We start from the raw sequence: 19,181 nt of genomic DNA on the forward strand, positions 1-19,181 counted from the left end.
CAGTTTGGTCTCTATAGTTAAGCCTGCTTTTTGGTTTGTCTCTCTCTCTCTTTTTTTTCCTTTGTTCGCTTATTTTATTTCTTAAATTCCGATGAGTGCAATCATGTGATATTTGTCTTTTTCTAAGTGACTTATCTTGCTTTGCATTATACTGTTTAGCTCCGTTCACGTTGTTGCAAAGATCCACATTCACTTAAATACCAACATTTGTGAGTTTAAACTTTTAATTTGTTTTCAGGCAACTACTCTAAGAGTGAGGAAATTAGAAGAAAATATTGAAGCAGAAAGAGCAGCACATTTGGAATCAAAATTTAATTCTGAAATTATTCAGGTAAAATGTAAACAAACATTTTTTTGAAAGGATTTTATGAGGTTGAGAAAAGCAGAATTCTGTTCAGAGAATTAAGGTTTACGTTTAGAATGTGTAGCATAGGAGTGCCTCGGTGGCTCAATCAGTTAAGTCTCTGACTCTTGGTTTCAGCTCAGGTCATGATCTCAGGGTTGTGGGATTGAGCCCCAGGTTGGGCTCTTGCTCAGTGCGAGTCTGCTTGAGATATTCTGCCTCTGGCCCTCCCCCTGCGCGCTCTCTCTCTCTCTCAAATAAATAAATAAAATTAAAAAAATAATAGGCAGCATATTATTAAGACACTCATGCTATTTGCTAGCAGGATATGGTTGATGATGGTTTTATTAAAGGAGGGATTGGCATACTTCAGCCCACAGGCCAGATCTCACCCACAGACTGTTTGAGGGAGGTTTTGTCTTAACTGTGGGACTTTTGTGTTGTAGTGGCAGAGGGGTTCTGACAGAGATGTTATGGCCTGCAAAGTCCAAAGGACTTACCATCTGGCCTCTTATAGCAAGATTTGCTGATCAGAGTGTTCTTTTTATCAACAATGATGAGATAAATTTCTTTTTGAAAACATTTAAAAATTAGGGATCCCTGGGTGGCGCAGCGGTTTAGCGCCTGCCTTTGGCCCGGGGCGCGATCCTGGAGACCCGGGATCGAATCCCACGTCAGGCTCCCTGCATGGAGCCTGCTTCTCCCTCTGCCTGTGTCTTTGCCTCTCTCTCCCTCTCTCTGTGTGACTATCATAAATAAATAAAAACAAAACAAAACAAAAAAAAGAAAACATTTAAAAATTATGCTTGTTTATTTATTGACTGTACATCCTGTGCACATGGCTTATCACTTGCATTAAGAGCTGAAACTCCTCTTGGAACTTATTTCCATTACCAGGAATACTGTATATTTACCTGCATCTATATAGATATACAGGTAAATGTACAGATAGGAGTATAAAATACTAAAATACTGTGGGAGCATAATATAGGAGATTAAATCTGAGAGGGGAATTAATTTTTTTTATATATTTTTTTAAATTTTTATTTATTTATGATAGTCACAGAGAGAGAGAGGCAGAGACACAGGCAGAGGGAGAAGCAGGCTCCATGCACCGGGAGCCCGATGTGGGATTCGATCCCGGGTCTCCAGGATCACGCCCTGAGCCAAAGGCAGGCGCCAAACCGCTGCGCCACCCAGGGATCCCCTGAGAGGGGAATTAATTGAAGGCATCCTAAGTTCCCTCTCCTCAAACTGCACAGGTCTTAGAGAATGAGAAGCGATTTCTAGGGGAAACCCGATGTGGGACTCAATCCTGGGACTCCAGGATCACACCCTGAACCAAAGGCAGATGCTCAACCATTGAGTCACCCAGGCATCCCAGGCCCATATATTTGAGTGTGTTTGTGTTTTAAGCAAACTTGTGCAAGGTAATTTTTTTTTTTAAGTTACAACCCTGAGATCAAGACTTGAACTGGTATCAAGAGTTGGACACTTAACTGATTGAGCCACCCAGATGCCCTAAGATTTTTTTTTTAACAGTTGGATCACCCAAATGGCAGCAATAAGCAAAAAGGCTAAAGTTTTACATTTATGAAAGAAATATAATTCAAAATTAAGTTTTTCATTATAATTACAATTTATACCTGGAAATACATAGTTAATAGCCACAAAAATAAAAGTTGTTACATGTGTATTTTTTACTTATAGTTTAAAATTAATATTTGATATTTAACTTAGTGTTATAACTCAGAAAAAAAGGCAAAGTTTATATTTGAACCATATAGCTATAGATATTGACCAATATTTTCAATGAGGTACATCTAGTAAAATTCAGTTTCAGATTAGTTTAAAGATTTTATTTATTTATTTGAGAGAGAGAGAGATAGTGAGAGAGAGCATGGGCTAGGAGGAGAGGGAGAAGCAGACTCTCTGCTGAGCAGGGAGTCTAATGTGGGGCTCAATCCCAGGACCTCAGGATCATGACCTGAGCCAGAGGCAGATGCTTAACTGACTAAGCCTCCTTAGGCATCCCTCAAATTAGTTTAAAAGCAAATGAGACTACTAAATAGTTGTAATTAACCATCATCTTATCATAAACTAGTTAAATGTGTGTTTGCAGTATTCTGTTGTTAAATTTGTTCTCTAAAAATGAGAAAGTGGAATCAAAGAGTTGACTCAGAATTACTAGTTTGAAGCCTACTTCTCTTTCAATTGGATTGGTTTATCATTTGTGATTGTGCTTATTTTCTGAAAGAAGAGAGCAATGCAGACAGAAGAAAATGTTTTCTAGATTTATAATTTAGTTGTCAACATTGGATTTAGACAAACTAGCAAAGAAAGATAAAGTTTAAAAGAACCAAATTTGAAAATTTACCAACTTGTTTCTCCAGATCTATTCTATTTCCTTACTTTAAGTGTAAGAATGTTTTAATTATTCCAAAATATTTTTGTATAATTATGAATAATAATTCTGGTGCTTATTATTTGTATAGATTAATTTACGAAACATTTTCATGTGGTTCTAGGCTTTTTTTCTTGGTGACTTCATTCTTCTTACCTCAGATTGTCTTTTGCCATCCCCAGGAGGCTTGTGCATAGTTTTTCTCTGATTTCATGGTCCTTTGTGCCTGCTTCTGTGACAGGAAGCACTTACATTCTGTTGTAGTCTCACCTCTCCTAAAGACTAGGATGTCCTGAAAAACTAAGACTGTCTATTCTCATGATTATTATATAATATCTTGAATACTAGCTCACTGCCTGGCACATATTAAGTGCTTAATAAATATCCAAACATTTATTAAATTAATATCATATATTAAATGTAATATTAGGTGTATATTAGATGAATATTACCTCATTAGATTTTTTTAACAACTCTGTATAGATAGCCTATTTTTTTAATTTAAAAAATTAAATTAAAAATTTAATTTAAAAAATTAAAAAAATTTACTTATTTATTGGAGAGAGAGAGAGCAAGCAGGAGCCCGGGAGAGGGGCAGAGGGAGGTGGAGAAGCAGACTCCCCACTGAGCAGGGAACCTGATGTAGGACTCGATCCCAGGACCCTGGGATCATGACCCGAGCCAAATGCAGACACTTAACTGACTGAGCCACTCAGGTGCCTGATAATTTGTTTCTTCTTCTTTTTCTTATTACTACTACCATTATTATTATTACTTATTGTTTACAGATGAAGAACATCAGGTTTTTGGGGTTTTAGTAATATGCCAAAAGTCACGTACGTTAAATTGTAGAGCTGTATTTAAATGTGAGCTTTATGGTTCTTTATGGTTCTATTTACTGTAAAGTGTTTTCTACCACCCTCCACTTTTTTTGAGCCTTGGCAGCCTATGTTTTATTTTTAATTTAATTTTTTGGAAAAGGTAAAACATCCACATAGTTCAAAAATCAAAACAATATTAAATGATCGAGAAGTCTTGCTTTCACTCCTGTCTCTCCCTTCACTCCACCCTCTTGCCTGCTACTTAATTTTTTTGACCCGTTTACCTAAAATATAGCATACAGCATACATTGATCTGGACTTGGCTTTTTCAATCTATGTTAACAACACATGGATAACCACATAAAGAACTTCCTTTTCAAAAGTTGTTTTGCAGCTTTTTTATAGCTGCATATTATTCTTTTTTTTTTTTAATCTTTTTTTTTCAATTTTTTTAATGTATTTATGATAGTCACAGAGAGAGAGAGAGAGGCAGAGACACAGGCAGAGGGAGAAGCAGGCTCCATGCACCCGGAGCCTGATGTGGGATTCGATCCCGGGTCTCCAGAATCGCGCCCTGGGCCAAAGGCAGGTGCCAAACCGCTGTGCCACCCAGGGATCCCTGCATATTATTCTTTTATGGGAATGTACTTTTATTCTGTCGAAGTTTATATAGAATCTAGTTTTTAAAGTGTTTTATTATGTAAAATTTCAAGTTATGCAAAAGTAGAGGAAATGGTAAGATGAGCTCTGCATGTAGCCATCACTTCCAGATTTACCTCAGGTCAGTTGTTTTTTATCTGTTGCCCCCATTTACTCCCCATCCCCATAATCATTTTGAAGCAAATCCTAGATATCATTTGACTAACTCATAAATATTTTAGTCAGATAGTATTATTTGATAATAAAAGTTTTACTTTTCTACAGTAAAAAATCTCTAAGAATAAAAAAGAACTGTTAACTTTCATGGGTTTCTAAAGGTGTTAATATAACGACATTTCTCATAATAGAGGAAGAATACCTCCCTTTTGTTTTCCAAAACCACTAATTTCAGTATGTTTTTATTTTTTTTTTATTTTTTTTTATTTTTTTTTAAATTTTTATTTTATTTATGATAGTCACACACAGAGAGAGAGAGAGAGGCAGAGACATAGGCAGAGGGAGAAGCAGGCTCCATGCACCGGGAGCCCGATGTGGGATTCGATCCCAGGCCTCCAGGATCGCGCCCTGGGCCAAAGGCAGGCGCTAAACTGCTGCGCCACCCAGGGATCCCCTCAGTATGTTTTTAAAAAGAATTATCCAAATGGATTAGTGTGTCAAAATTAGGCACTTTGATTAGGCATTTCCATAGCACAGTTAACTGTTCTTCCACTTCCTCCTTTCCATTAAACACGTTGGGAAAAGGAATATATACTGTCTTTAGTTTATTTTCCTTTTTAAACCAAAGCAGAAAGGAAGAAGTGTTTGGATGAATGATAATCTGCTGCTGATAAAGTACTCTATTCAATTTGACTAGCGTCTCCTGGTTTGCTTTAACTACTTCTCTGTCATCTGGTAGTTACGGATCCGAGATCTTGAAGGAGCTTTGCAGGTAGAAAAGGCCAGCCAAGCAGAAGCTGTTGCTGATTTGGAAATGATCAAGAATGAATTCAAAGAAGTTGAAAGTGCATATGAGCGAGAAAAGCATAATGCACAAGAGAGCTTTGCAAAACTAAATTTGTAAGTGTTTACTGTAAAAATTTTTTTTTTGAAGATTTTATTTATTCATGAGAGACACAGAGACAGAGAGAGGTAGAGACAGAGGCAGAGGGAGAAGCAGGCTTCATGCAGGAAGCCCAATGTGGGACTTGATCCTGGCACTCCAGGATCACACCCTGGGTCGAAAGCAAGCACTGAACTGCTGAGCCACCCAGGTTTCCCTACTGTAAAATTCTTTATATGAATATAAAGAGTTTATGAAACCTACATAAGTATGAGTGTGTCCTATTTTAGATATAGCTCTCATTAATGCCAGTGCTAGATTGGGGATAAAGGATTGCATAAAGCATAATTATGCTTCTCTGTATAGGTAAATGTGGAAATGCTTTTTTTTTTTTTTTTGGGTTTTGGAGTATCATGGCTATTCCAAGTGCTCTCAGAAATGTAGTTTTTACACTAGAAAGTAAATATGTTAATGTATTTTGCATTTACTGATGTAATACAGTATCTTTAAATATCTTGATTTCTAAGCCACCTAAAAAGGTCTATGTGGAGATGTTTGATACTTTCTCAAACTGCAGACATAATAGTGCTAGGGGCTAATACCATTCTTAGTGGCTAGCACACATTGTGGCTCACTTGGTTTCTAGCACTGCATGATTTCATTCAATTTGTAGAACACCTCATGAGGTAGCTGCTCCTTTTATCCCTATTTTACAGATGTGAAAATGGAGGCTTAATGGGGATACGCAACTAGTAAGTGGAAGTTGGGGTCTTTTTGATTCCTACTGATTTTAACCTTTTTAAAAAAAATTCAGAAGCCTTTCATCTGGAATGTTCTGTGGGATGCTTTAAGAAGTTTTTAATTCTTTAATAGGTTTCCAAAAAATTAGATAGTAGATATTTCAAACCATTTCTTCCCATAGGCTGAAATGTATATCACCATTGGTATGTGACATGATAATAGGTTGGTGCGTTACAGATACGTATTGTACTTTTCTTTTTTTAAAACTTAAATTCTAGTTGGTTGACATACAGTTCAATATTGGTTCAGGAGTAGAGTTCAGTGATTCATCATTTACATATAACACTCAGTGCTCATCATAACAAGTGCCCTCCTTAATGCCCATTGTCCATCTATCCGATCCAACCTATTAACTTTTCTGATTGGACCCTAACGCAAATTTTTCCCTTAAATTTGTTTTGCTATTATTTGTGTTTTGGTGCTTGAAAAATTTTATGCAAATTTTGTATTCCAATAAGTAAGTATCAACTAACAATTCTAAATATTAGTTACATGTTCCAACTAAGCACCAGCTAAAAAATCCTAAACACTTTAACATAACATCCCTTATCTCTTCTTTATCCCTATATAACTATGCTATAATAAAGTTAGTAATAATAAACAATAAAAATTAAATAATAATTAAAGCCCACTACTCATTACTGTGACTCAGCTCCTGTGACTTCTCTTCCCCATCACATCTTCCTTTTCTCTATACGTAATGTAATAGCCACTTCTGTATCGATGATGTGTGGTATTAGAAGGAATGATATGACATGAAGGGTGATTGGTTTGGTTATTTAATTTCCTATTTGTGCTTCTGACTTTCTTTCAGAATACTCTTTATTTATTTATTTATTTATTTATTTATTTTTTTAAATTTATTTTTTATTGGTGTTCAATTTACTAACATACAGAATAACCCCCAGTGCCCGTCACCCATTCACTCCCACCCCCTGCCCTCCTCCCCTTCTACCACCCCTAGTTCGTTTCCCAGAGTTAGCAGTCTTTACATTCTGTCTCCCTTTCTGATATTTCCCACACATTTCTTCTCCCTTCCCTTATATTCCCTTTCACTATTATTTATATTCCCCAAATGAATGAGAACATATAATGTTTGTCCTTCTCCGACTGACTTACTTCACTCAGCCAAAATGCTCTTTAAAAAATATTTTAGAACATGTTAGAGTCACAAATTCTCAAACATTAATTTTTCAAAGTAGCTCTTAAGTTTTGGATAATGTGTTCCAAAAGAAACTTGGTAGATTTAAGGTCTTTAAATGGTACCTTTAATTTGCACTCTGAGAGCAGAGAGTTTTGGGGTAGGACAGTGTTTTACCGGTTGGATAAAACCAACTCAGCAACTGGTGATAACAATGTTATAGAGAAAATGCTGCCTGAACTTGGCCAGTGGTTAAGATTCTTTTTTTTTTTTCATTTTTAAAGATTTTATTTATTTATTCATGAGAGACACACAGAGAGAGAGAGGGAGAGACACAGACAGAGGGAGAAGCAGGCTTCCATGTAGGGAGCCTGACGCAGGACTCTATCCAGGGTCTTCAGGATCACACCCTGGGCTGAAGGTGGTGCTAAACCGCTGAGCACCCGGGCTGCCCAGTGGTTAAGGTTCTTTAGCTTGTTTTTTCCAGGTGGATCTAGATCAGGAGAAAAAAGCTATGTGTCTGTCTAGTTTGGATTTATAATTTTGGTCAACAGTTTCATAACAGTGAACATTCCTGCATGAAATTATTTTAGATGGAATATATATGTATACATATATTTTAGGTAGAATATATATATTTATATTTTATAAAAATATATATAAGGTATATACTATATATATTTTAAAGATCTCAGCTAAGAATTTGATAACAGGCTATTTTAACAAATATATATTATATACAATTTTAGATAGAATACATATCTGTTCTGTATTTCTGTAGTTAAAATTTCTTAGTAGTTAATTTTTTTGCATCTAAGAGTTGCAGTATGAAACTAAAGGTTTTCAAGCTTTAGTCAGGTCTTCATTAGCTGTAGTAACTGATTGCTGGACAGTGATAGGGGAAGAAGATCATAGTATCTTTAAATCTAGTTTAAAATTAAATAAAAAATACTAGTCAAAGATAGGATCCTGAATGGACTGAATCTCTATTTCATTACACTCAGTATTTGGGAACTTCCTTATTTTTCTAAATATATCATCCAAGAGGCGCCTGGGTGTCTTGGTCTATTAGGTGTCTTGCCTTTGGCTCAGGTCATGATCCCAAGGTCCTGGAATCAAGCTGCATATTGGCCTCCCTACTCAGCAGGGAGCCTGCTCATCACTCTTCTCCCAGCCCAGTGCTCTCTTTTGCTATCTCTGTCGCTCTCTGTCTCTGTCTCTCTCTCTCTCAAATAAATAAAATCTTAAAAAAAATCAACCCAAAGTGTAAAAATAACAAAAGTATTATAATTTATTGGCATTATTATTGTGTACATTCTGGATAAAAGACCAAAGACGATTATTTTAAAGCAGCCTATGGTGAAGTTCTTAGCTGAGCTCTTTTAGAAAAATAATAGAATGGAAATCCAGTAGGAAAGAAGGCATCTTAACTACAGAGTTCCTTCCTCTCCCTTTCCTTTCTTGCCTTAATCCTCCACCTGGCAAGTCCTGGCACATCCCCATTGGAGTTCAAAGAGTCGAGGCTCCCTTTAACCTTTCTTACACTCTTGCCCGACTCATAACTGTTGGTGGGGCTTTGCCAGGAGCCTAGGAGCTTAGGATGACTTCCTGGGTTGTCCTTGATGACAGTGAGGAATGTCCCTCCATTTCAGGGGACCCAGTTTGAACTTGAACCCAGCACCACATAACAGAAGCATTTAATTTTATATTTGCTGAGTGATAATTTTTAATTACTATTTTGACTTTTATCAGATTAGCTTGTACATAGTCTAAAAAGTAAAATAGTACTGCAAGGTCAATAGTTGCATGGCCCTTGCTCTCTACTACCTGTTTCTTTTTTTTTTTTTTTTTTTAAATTTTTTTTATTTATTTATGATAGTCACAGAGAGAGAGAGAGAGGCAGAGACACAGGCAGAGGGAGAAGCAGGCTCCATGCACTGGGAGCCTGATGTGGGATTCGATCCCGGGTCTCCAGGATCACGCCCTGGGCCAAAGGCAGGCGCCAAACCGCTGCGCCACCCAGGGATCCCTCTACTACCTGTTTCTACTCCCTCAAGGCAACTGCTTTTAATTCTTATTGCTGTTTCTTCTGATGTTTAACTTCCTGTTTCTGAATAACATGCATATCCTGCCATGTTTTCAGTTTCCACCATTAGATATTATCTGTTGGTCCCCACTTATTTATTGCCTCTATTGTAACCTTCTCCCACATAGCACACACTTATTCCTCCCCTCCCCCATCCTTTCTTTGGGGTTCTATTTTGGGGGGTATTTTTTTCTATAGCTTTTTTTCTTGGTATCTCATCTTTATTTTTCTTCATAGCATATTTTACTATATTCTTTGTTGTTTATTATGTTTCCTCTTATGTGGACAGGAACTTTGTTTTGTTCATTGCTATCTCCCAATGCCTGGAATAGTGTCTGGCACATAAGAGCTGGTAAATAAAGATTTGCTGAATTATTAAATGAGTGAATAGTTAATAACTGTCTCATTTTATTATTTATTTATTTATTTATTTATTTATTTATTTATTTATTTATTTATTTTTAGAGAGGGAGAGAAACGGAGGGAAAGAGGGGCAGAGGGAGAGGGAGAGAGAGAAAATCTTAAGCAGGCTCCACACCCAGTGCAGAGCCTTACATGGGCCTCAATCTCACAACCCTGAGGTCATGGTCTGAGCCAAAATCCAGAGAGACACTTAAGTGACTGAGCCACCTAGGCACCCCAGTAATTGCCTCATTTTAAATTGGATTAGTTTATATGCACAATCACTGAATTATTTTTAAACTCTTAAACAGAACTGAAACTCTCTCATTATGTTCCTACACCTCAGCAATTCTATCGTTTTAAGTTTCTTGTAGAAGACATCCATCCTGGACTCTTCTCTCCTCTTTCTCCATTCTGGATAAATTGTTTTTTAGGCTCCCTGCCACTGTCATCCCTAGGACTTCCTGTTACCATCTTCCTTGGGATACCCTCTGCTTCTCTTCTATACTGGATCTCTTATTTGCTGGTCTTGTGCATTCCTCCCTGTGTGATTTACTCCCTTTGTAGGGTAGCTTCTTGAGAAATTCTGCATCAGAGAAAAAATCTTGAAATTTGCATTCTGAAAATATCTTTATTTGGTCTTTACCCTTTTTCCTAATTCAGTTGGATATTCATTAAGTTCTAGTGTCAAGAAATCCAAAGTCCTTTAATTCCTGATCTTTTTTATGTGGTCCATGTTTTCCACTGGAAACTTGTACATGGTGGTCATCAAGTCTGGAAACATGGGGGAATATCTAGAAGTGGTTTACTGATATTATAACATGATAAAGTAATAATGTATATATATTTTCATACTCTATGGACACTATAGAATTTTTTCCATGTTCCCAGTGTTCTGAAATTTCATAATTATGGGCCTTGTATGGATGTTTTTTTCATTCATGTTGGGCACTCATTTAGCTCCTTCAATTTTAAAGACTCAAGTAATTCATTTCTAGGAAATTCTTTTATATTTATTACTTTGCTTATTTCTTCTCTTCTGTTTTCTTTACCTTCTCTCTTAGAACTTCTATTATTTATATATATTGGGATTCCTGAATGTATTTGTTATCTTTTCTCTACTTCAATCCATTTTTATTATTTAATTCTACTTTCTGGGAGATACACACACATATATATAAATATAAATAATATATATAACACATGTATATGTATATGTATATAATATATAGTACATATATATATTTATAAATGTAGTGTTTAATCCTTCTATATATTTTTATTTAAAATTTTAGTTACTCTACTTTGGAATATTCTTGATCCAAAGGAGAATATACAAAAGAGTTGGCATTAGATTGTCTATGTTCTATCCTAAAGAAAGGAATGTTGACTGTTGAGAGTAATATCATGTACCATTCAAGAATTAGTTCTTTATTTGGTTATAGCCTTAATGTGGTGGTGGATTTGGTTATACTGAGTCACTCTGTCTTCTGCATTACAGCTTCAAAATCATAGGAAACAGATCTACTATGTTTATCAGGAAGATCTCAGACTAAAAATAGTGGCAGCCCTTTAATTTGAATTAAATTATTATTTGGTGAATTATCTATAACAAATTTTAAACTGAAATGCTTCTAAGCTGCCTTTCATCAGATGTCCATACAAGAATGTAAATACAGTTTAATCCCAGCCCGAGCAAAATTTAAATAGGAAGGCAAATCCTTTGAAAAGAATTTCCTGTGAAGTGGGGAGCTAAGATGGTGGAGGAGGACTTTAGGTTTTCCTGGTCCCTTGAACACAGCTAGATAAATGTCAAATCATTCCGAATACCCAAGAAATCGATCTGAGGACTGACAGAAGAAACTGCACAACTAGAGAGAGAGAAGAGGCCATTTCGTGGAAGGTAGGAAGTGTAGAGATGTGGTTTGGGGGAGAAATGGATTGCAGATGCTGTGGAGGGGAGGGAGCTCTGGTCACGGAGAAAAGTGAGATAGAGAAGAGCACAAAGGGAAATGCACAAGGAAAATATTTCCTCAAAGCCATTGCCTGATTGGGAAAATGAGAGGGGCTGATTTTTGTGAGTTTTGGCAACCAGTGGGGCTCAACGACTGGAGTTTTAGCAGTCCATAGTGTGGCTGGGGTGGAGCCCCGAAGGCACTGCAGTGCTCCTTTGGAAAGCAGGCAGGTAACTTGGGGGCAGGTGGTGTGATCTGAGGATCTTCTGATACGCATGGGGAGAAATGGTTCCGCCTTCTTGGAGCACATCTGAAAGAGGTGGCATTGCCTCTCCAGAGATGAAAGAGCTGGCGGTGCCATTTCTCTCTCTGCCCCTCAGCACAGGTGCAGAGACACACTTGCTGAGAGCAGCTAACCTGGACATTGGCTCTTTAGTGTGTGTTCTCTGCTCTGGTGTGACTGCTCTTCTGAATCAAACCTGCATTAGTCTCATTACAGCAAGACCCTCCCCCAGAAGACCAGTGCAAGTTTCTTCTACACCAGGTCCTTAAAGTTTGGAATTTTAAAATTCAACTAGCCTGGCAGTGATAGAGTCCATAATATACTGCAATGCTCTGGGTGGGCAAGCAACCTAGACGCAGACATTGTGAAGGCAGTGATCTAAAGAACACCTGGAACTCATGAGGGGAAATTGTTCAGTTTTCTGGAAGGGCTTCCCAGACAGCAGCAAGCAGGAATTCTCCCCTCCAGGGACAAAGATGCTGGTGGCACCATTTCCCTCCTTGACCCCTCAGCATAAACTCAGTAAACAGCACAGCACCAACACTGGTTGCCTCATCTGTTTACACTAAGCCCTGCCCCCCTGCACTCCACTGGTACTGCGTTTCTCAGCAAGTGTGCCAAAGAAACAGTTCAGTGGGCTTCTCCCCCAGAAGACCAGCACAAACTCTTGCATGCACCATGTCTACTGACCATAGAGTTCTGCAGAGCTTCAGTTCTAGTGGAAGTAGCATCAGGTCTTTTAACAAGCAGACCAGATATGGCTAGTTAAAACTCAGCCATACTCTGGCCAGGGTTCAAACACTCCCCACTATTATTTCTTAATAAAGCCATTATTGTCAGGAGTAGGAAATATAACAGGCTTTCCTAGCACATAGAAGACAGTGACCTAAACAAAATGCCAAGGAAGAAGAATTCATCCCAAAAGAAGAAACAAGATAAGGTCATGGCCAGGGATCTAATTGAAACAGATATAAGTAATATGCCTGATCCTGAATTTGAAGAAACAATCCTAAGGATAGTAGCTGGGCTTGAGAAAATCATAGAAGGCTTCATGGAGACCCTTATTGCAGAGATAAAAGAGGAGTTAAAGACAAATCAGGCTGAAATAACAAATGCAAAACCAAGATTCAAAGCCAACTGGATGTAATGACCTCAAGGATGGAAGAAACAGAGGAAGGAATAAGTGATACAGAAGATAGAATTATGGAAAATAATGAAACTGAACAAAAGAGGGAAAGAAAAATCTTGGATCATGAAAGTAGACTTAGGGAATTCAGTGACTCCATGAAGTGTAATGATATTCATATCATAGAAGTCCTACAAAAAGAGAGAAAAGGGAGCAGAAGGTTTGTTTAAGGGAATTGTGGCTGAAAACTACCCTAATATGGGGAAACAAACTGATATCCAAATCCAGGAAGCACCAAGAACTCCCATCAAAATCAACAAAAGTAGGCCAACACCAAGACATAGTGTAGTTAAATATGCAAAATATAGAGATAAAGAAAAAATCCTAAGAGCATCAAAACAAAAGCCCCTAACATACAAGGGAAGACCAATAAAGTTAGCAGCAGATCTTTCCAAAGAAACTTGGCAGGGCAGAAGAAGGTGGCATGATATATTCAACATGCTGAATGGGAAAAATCTGCAGTCAAGAATACTCTTTCCAGCAAGGCTGTCATTCAGAATAGAAGGAAAGATAAAGAGTTTCCCAGACAAACAAAAACTAAAGAATTCATGACTACTGAACCAGCCCTGAAAGAAATATTAAAGGGGATTCTGAGTGGGAAAGAAAGACCAAAATCAACAAAGACTAGAAAGAAACAGAGAAAATTTCCAGAAATTATGACAAAACAAGTAATAAAATGGCACTAAATTCATATCTATCAATAATTACTCTGAATGTAAGTGGACTAAGTGCTCTAATCAAAAGACATAGAATGAAAAAAATGAAAAAAACAAAACAAAACAGAACAAAACCTATGACCCATCTATATGTCGCTTACAAGAGACTCATTTTATATTTTATTTTTTTAATTTTAAAAATATTTTTAGGTAATTTTTACACTAACATAGGACTTAGGCTTATAGCTCTGAGATCAAGAGTTGCAGGCTCTACCAATTGAGTCGGCCAGGTGCCCCAAGAGACTCATTTTAGACCTAAAGACACCTGCAGATTGGAAGTGAAAGGATCAAGAAATATTTACCATGCAAAAGCTCATCAAAAGGCCAGAGTAGCCATACTTCTGTCAGACAAACTAGATTTTATTTATTTACTTTAATTAAACATTTAAAGAATTTATTTATTTTAGAATGAGAGTATGAGTGGGAGGGGCAGAGGGAGAGGGAGAGAAAATCTCAAGCAGACTCCATGCTGACCTCAAAGTCTGATGTGGTGCTTGATCCCAAGACCCTGAGATCATGACCTGAGCTGAAACCAAGACCTGAGCTGAAACCATGAGTCATACATTCAACCACTTATGCCATCCAAGTGTCCCTGGACAAACTAGACTTTAAACCAAAGGCTGTAACAAAAGATGAAGAAGGGCATTACATCATAATTAAGGGGTCCATCCAACAAGAAGATCTAACAATTGTAAATATTTATGTTATATATATATTTGGAGCACCCAAATATATAAAACAATAACAAACATAAAGGAACCCATTGATAATAATACAGTAATAGTAGGATACTAAACACCGTATTCACATCAATGGACAGATCATCTAAATAGAAAATCAACAAGGTTACAATGGCTTTGAATGACATACTGGACCAGATGGACTTAACAGATATATTCAGAACATATCAACCTAAAGCAGCAGAGTATACATTCTTTTCAAGTGCACATGTAACATTCTCCAGAATAGATCACATATTGGGCCACAAATCATGCCTCAATAGGTACAAAGGGATTGAGGTCATACCATGTATATTTACCTACCACAGCGCTATGGAACTTTAGGTGATCCACAAGAAAAAAATCTGGAAAGACCACAAATATATGGAGGTTAAAGAATATCCTACTAAATAATGAATGAATCAACCAGGAAACTAAAGAAGAAATAAAAATACATGGAAGCAAGTGAAAACGAAAACACAATGGTCCAAAGCCTGTGGGATGCAGCAAAAGTGGTCTTAAGAGGGAAGAATATAGCAATACAGGCCTACCTCAGGAAGTAGGAAGAATCTCAAGTAAGCAACCTAACCTTACACTTAAAGGAGCTTGAAAAAGAACAACAAACGAAGCCTAAGGCCAGCAGAATAAGGGAAATAATAAGGATGAAGGCAGAAATAAATGATATAGAAATAAACAAACCCCAGTAGAACATATCAATGAAACCAGGATCTTGTTCTTTGAAAAAATTAATAAAATTGATAAACCCCTAGCCAGACTTATCCAAAAGAAAAGAGAAAGGACCCAAATAAATAAAATCACAAATGAGAGGAGAAAGAACAACTAACACCACAGAAATACAGTTATAAGAGAATATTATAAAAAATTATGTCAACAGATTGGACAGTTTGGAAGAAATGGTTAAATTCCTAGAAACATATAAACTACCAAGATTGAAACTGGAGGAAATAGAAAAATTGAACAGAATGATAACCAGCAGAGAAATTGAACCAGTAATAAAAAATCTTTCAACAAACAAAAGTCCAGGGCCAGATGGCTTCACAGGGGAATTCTACCAAATATCAAAGAAGGCTTAATACCTATTCTTCTCAAACTATTCCAAAAACTCCAAAGAAAAACTTCCAAACTCATTCTATGAAGTCAGCATTACCTTGATTCCAAAACTAGAGACACCACTAAAAAAGAGAACTACAGGCCAATATCCCTGATGAACATGGATGTAAAAATTCTCAACAAAATACTAGCAAATTGAATCTAACAGTACATGAACGAATCACTTACCACGATCAAGTGGTATTTATTCCTGGGTTGTAAGGGTGGTTCAATATTTGCAAATCAATCAACACGATACACCACATTAATAAAAGAAAGCATAAGAATTATATGATCCTCTCAATATATGCAGAAAAAGTATTTAACAAAGGACAACATCATTCTTGATAGAAGCCCTCAACAAAGTAGGGTTAGAGGGAATATACCTCAACATAATAAAGACCGTATATGAAAAACCCACAGTTAATATTATCCTCAGTGGTGAATAACTGAGAGCTTTTCCTGTATGGTCAGGAACAAGATAGGGTTTTACATTCTCATCACTGTTATTTAATGTAGTACTGGAAGTCCTAGCTTCAACCAGACAACAAAAAGAAATAAAAGGCATCCAAATTGGCAAGGAAGAAAGGCAAACATTCACTGCAGATGACGTGATGCTCTATGTAGAAAATTCCACCAAAAAATTGCTAGAACTGATACATGAATTCAGTGAAGTCTTAGGATACAAAATCAATGTACAGAAATCCTTTGCATTTCTATACACCAATAATGAAGCAGCAGAAAGAAAAATTGAAAAATGGATCCTGTATACAATTACACCAAAAGTCATAAGATACTTAGGAATAAACCTAACAAACTCTGAAAACTATAAAACACTTATGACGGAAATCAAAGATGACACAGAGAAATGGAAAAACATTCTGGGGAATGGATTGAAAGAACAAATATTGTTAAAATGTCTATCCTACCCAAATCAATCTATACATTTAATGCAATCCCTATCAAAATACCCCCAGCATCTTTCACAGAGGTAGAACAAACAATCCTAAAATTTGTATGGAATCACAAAAGAAAAAGACCTTGAAAAATAAAAGCAGAACTGGAAGCTTCCCAATTCTGAACTTGAAAGTTATATGACAAAGCTGTAGGGATCAAGTCAGTATGGTACTGGCACAAAAACAGACACATAGATCAGTGGAAAAGAATAGAAAACCCAGGAATGGACCCACAACTCTATGGTCAACTAATCTTTCCTGGACCCACAACTCTATGGTCAACTAATCTTTCCTGGACCCACAACTCTATGGTCAACTAATCTTGACCAAAGCAGGAAAGAATATCCAATGGAAGAAAGACAGTCTCTTCAACAAATGGTGTTGGGAAAACTAGACAGCTACATGCAAAAGAATGAAACTGGACCACTTTCTTACACCATGCAAAAAAAATAAATTCAAAATGGATGAAAGACTTAAATGTGAGACAGGAAACCGTCAAAATCCTAGAGGAAGACATATGCAATATGTAACAACTTCTGTTTTTTAAAAAGATTTATTTACTTTAGAGAGAGAGAAGGAGAGCATGAATGGGAGAGGCAAAGGGAGAGGGAGAGAGAATCTCAAGCAGACTCTGCACTGAGCACGGAGCCCAATGAGGTGCTTGCTTTCCCATGCCCTGAGATCATGACCTGAGCTGGAACCAAGAGTCAGATGCTCAAACAACTGCGCCACACAGGTGCCCCAATCTATAGCAACTTCTTACTAGATATGTCTCCTAAAGCAAGGGAAACAAAAGCAAAAGTAAACTATTGGGATTTTGTTGAGATAAAAAGCTTCTGTATAGTGAAGGAAACAATCAACAAAGCTAAAAGGCAACTTTTGGAATGGGAGAAGATACTTGAAATGACATATCTGATAAAGGGTTAGTATCCAAAATCTATAAAGAACATAAAATTCATCACCCAAAAAACAATCCAATTAAAAAATGGGCAGTAGACATGAATACAACATGTATTCAGATGGCCAATAGGCACATGAAAAGATGCTCAACATCACTCATCACCAGGGAAATACAAATCAAAATTCCAATGGGATATCATCTCACACCTATCAGAGTCGCTAAAATGAATAGCACAGGAAACAACAGATGTTGGCGAGGATTCAGAGAAAGGGGAACTCTCTTAGACTGTTGGTGGTAATGCAAACTCTGGAGCCACTCTGGAGAACAGTATGGAGTTCTTTAGAAAGTAAAAAATAGACTGTCTTACCATCCAGTAATTGCACTATTGGTATTTACCCAAGGATACAAAAATACAAATTCCAAAGTGTACAGTGCAACCTGATGTTTATAGCAGCATTACCAACAATAGCCAAATTACAGAAAGAGTCCAAATGACCATTGACTGATAAATAGATGAAGAAGAGGTGGGGTACACACACACACACACACACACACACACACACACACACACACTGGAATATTACTCAGCTATCAAAAAGAATGAAATCTTGACATTTGCGATGATGTGGATGGAACTAGAGATTATTATGCTAAACCAAATAAGTCAGAGAAAGACAAAAACCATATGATTTCACTCATATGTGGAATTTAAGAAACAAAAAGATGAACATGGGGGAAAAAGGGAGGCAAATCATAAAAGACTCTTAACATTTAGAGAGCAAACTGAGGGTTACTGGGGCGGGGGGGGGCATAGGCTAAATGGGTGATGGGAATTAAGTAGAGCCCTTGTGATGAGCACTGGGGGTTGTATTTAAGTGATGAATTGCTAAATTCTATACCTGAAACTAATATTACACTGTATGTTAATTAATTGGAAATTAAATAAAAACTTGAAAAAAAAAAAGAATTTTATGTGTTTTCACAGTGAACATGAATGATTTTTGATGATTCTTTTGGATTTTCCATTTTCTATCACATTAGTTCCACTTGCGTGGACATTGAGGAATAAAACATTTGTTCCATTTTTAATATTATACTTTAATTTGAAAATTGTTTGATAGAACTGTTTTCTGTCTTGAGGCAATTTCTGAGTTAATTGAACTGTGGTGGGTGAGTCCACCCACCACAGCTCATCAGAAATAATGGTGAGACCAAATCAACACTACCAAATCGATTTTGTTTATAACCTTGGGCATAGTAAAATATCTGCTAATGAAAGGAGCAGAGTCTTTCATTAAAGAATATGTAATTCTTTTTGTTTGAAAAAATGAGAGGTGGCATTTAAAAGCCACAAAAACATGGTAGATAATACACCTGCCAGTTATGTTAAAGCTGTATAATAGGACTTGATAAAACCATATTTGAAAAATCTACTCTGATGCTTTAACTTTTCAGATTAGAAAGAGAGTATTTCTCCAAAAACAAGAAACTAAATGAAGAGATCGAGGAACAGAAGAAAGTAATTATAGACCTTTCAAAGAGACTCCAGTATAATGAAAAAAGTTGCAGTGAATTACAGGAAGAACTTGTAATGGTAAGGATAAAAAAACCCTATGGCAATTACTTTATTGGGTCAAATTCGATGTTTAACAGGTTCC

General features: G+C 36.7%; 1 protein-coding gene across 10 annotated transcripts in view; it reads left to right on the plus strand.

The window, feature by feature from the left end:
* CCDC171 (coiled-coil domain containing 171) overlaps positions 1-19,181 on the plus strand; it is a 322,833-nt gene that overhangs the window by 73,118 nt on the left and 230,534 nt on the right. For 9 of the 10 annotated variants that reach the window (XM_038552441.1, XM_038552440.1, XM_038552446.1 and 6 more), the window contains 3 exons: positions 239-331; positions 5,124-5,284; positions 18,979-19,117. In XM_038552441.1, the coding sequence (XP_038408369.1) occupies positions 239-331; positions 5,124-5,284; positions 18,979-19,117 (393 nt within the window). The remainder of the gene's footprint in view (positions 1-238; positions 332-5,123; positions 5,285-18,978; positions 19,118-19,181) is intronic. The other variant, XM_038552444.1, reaches the window with a different exon arrangement.

Source organism: Canis lupus, chromosome 11 (genome assembly GCF_011100685.1).
Source record: "Canis lupus familiaris isolate Mischka breed German Shepherd chromosome 11, alternate assembly UU_Cfam_GSD_1.0, whole genome shotgun sequence".
Classification (NCBI taxonomy): domain Eukaryota; kingdom Metazoa; phylum Chordata; class Mammalia; order Carnivora; family Canidae; genus Canis; species Canis lupus.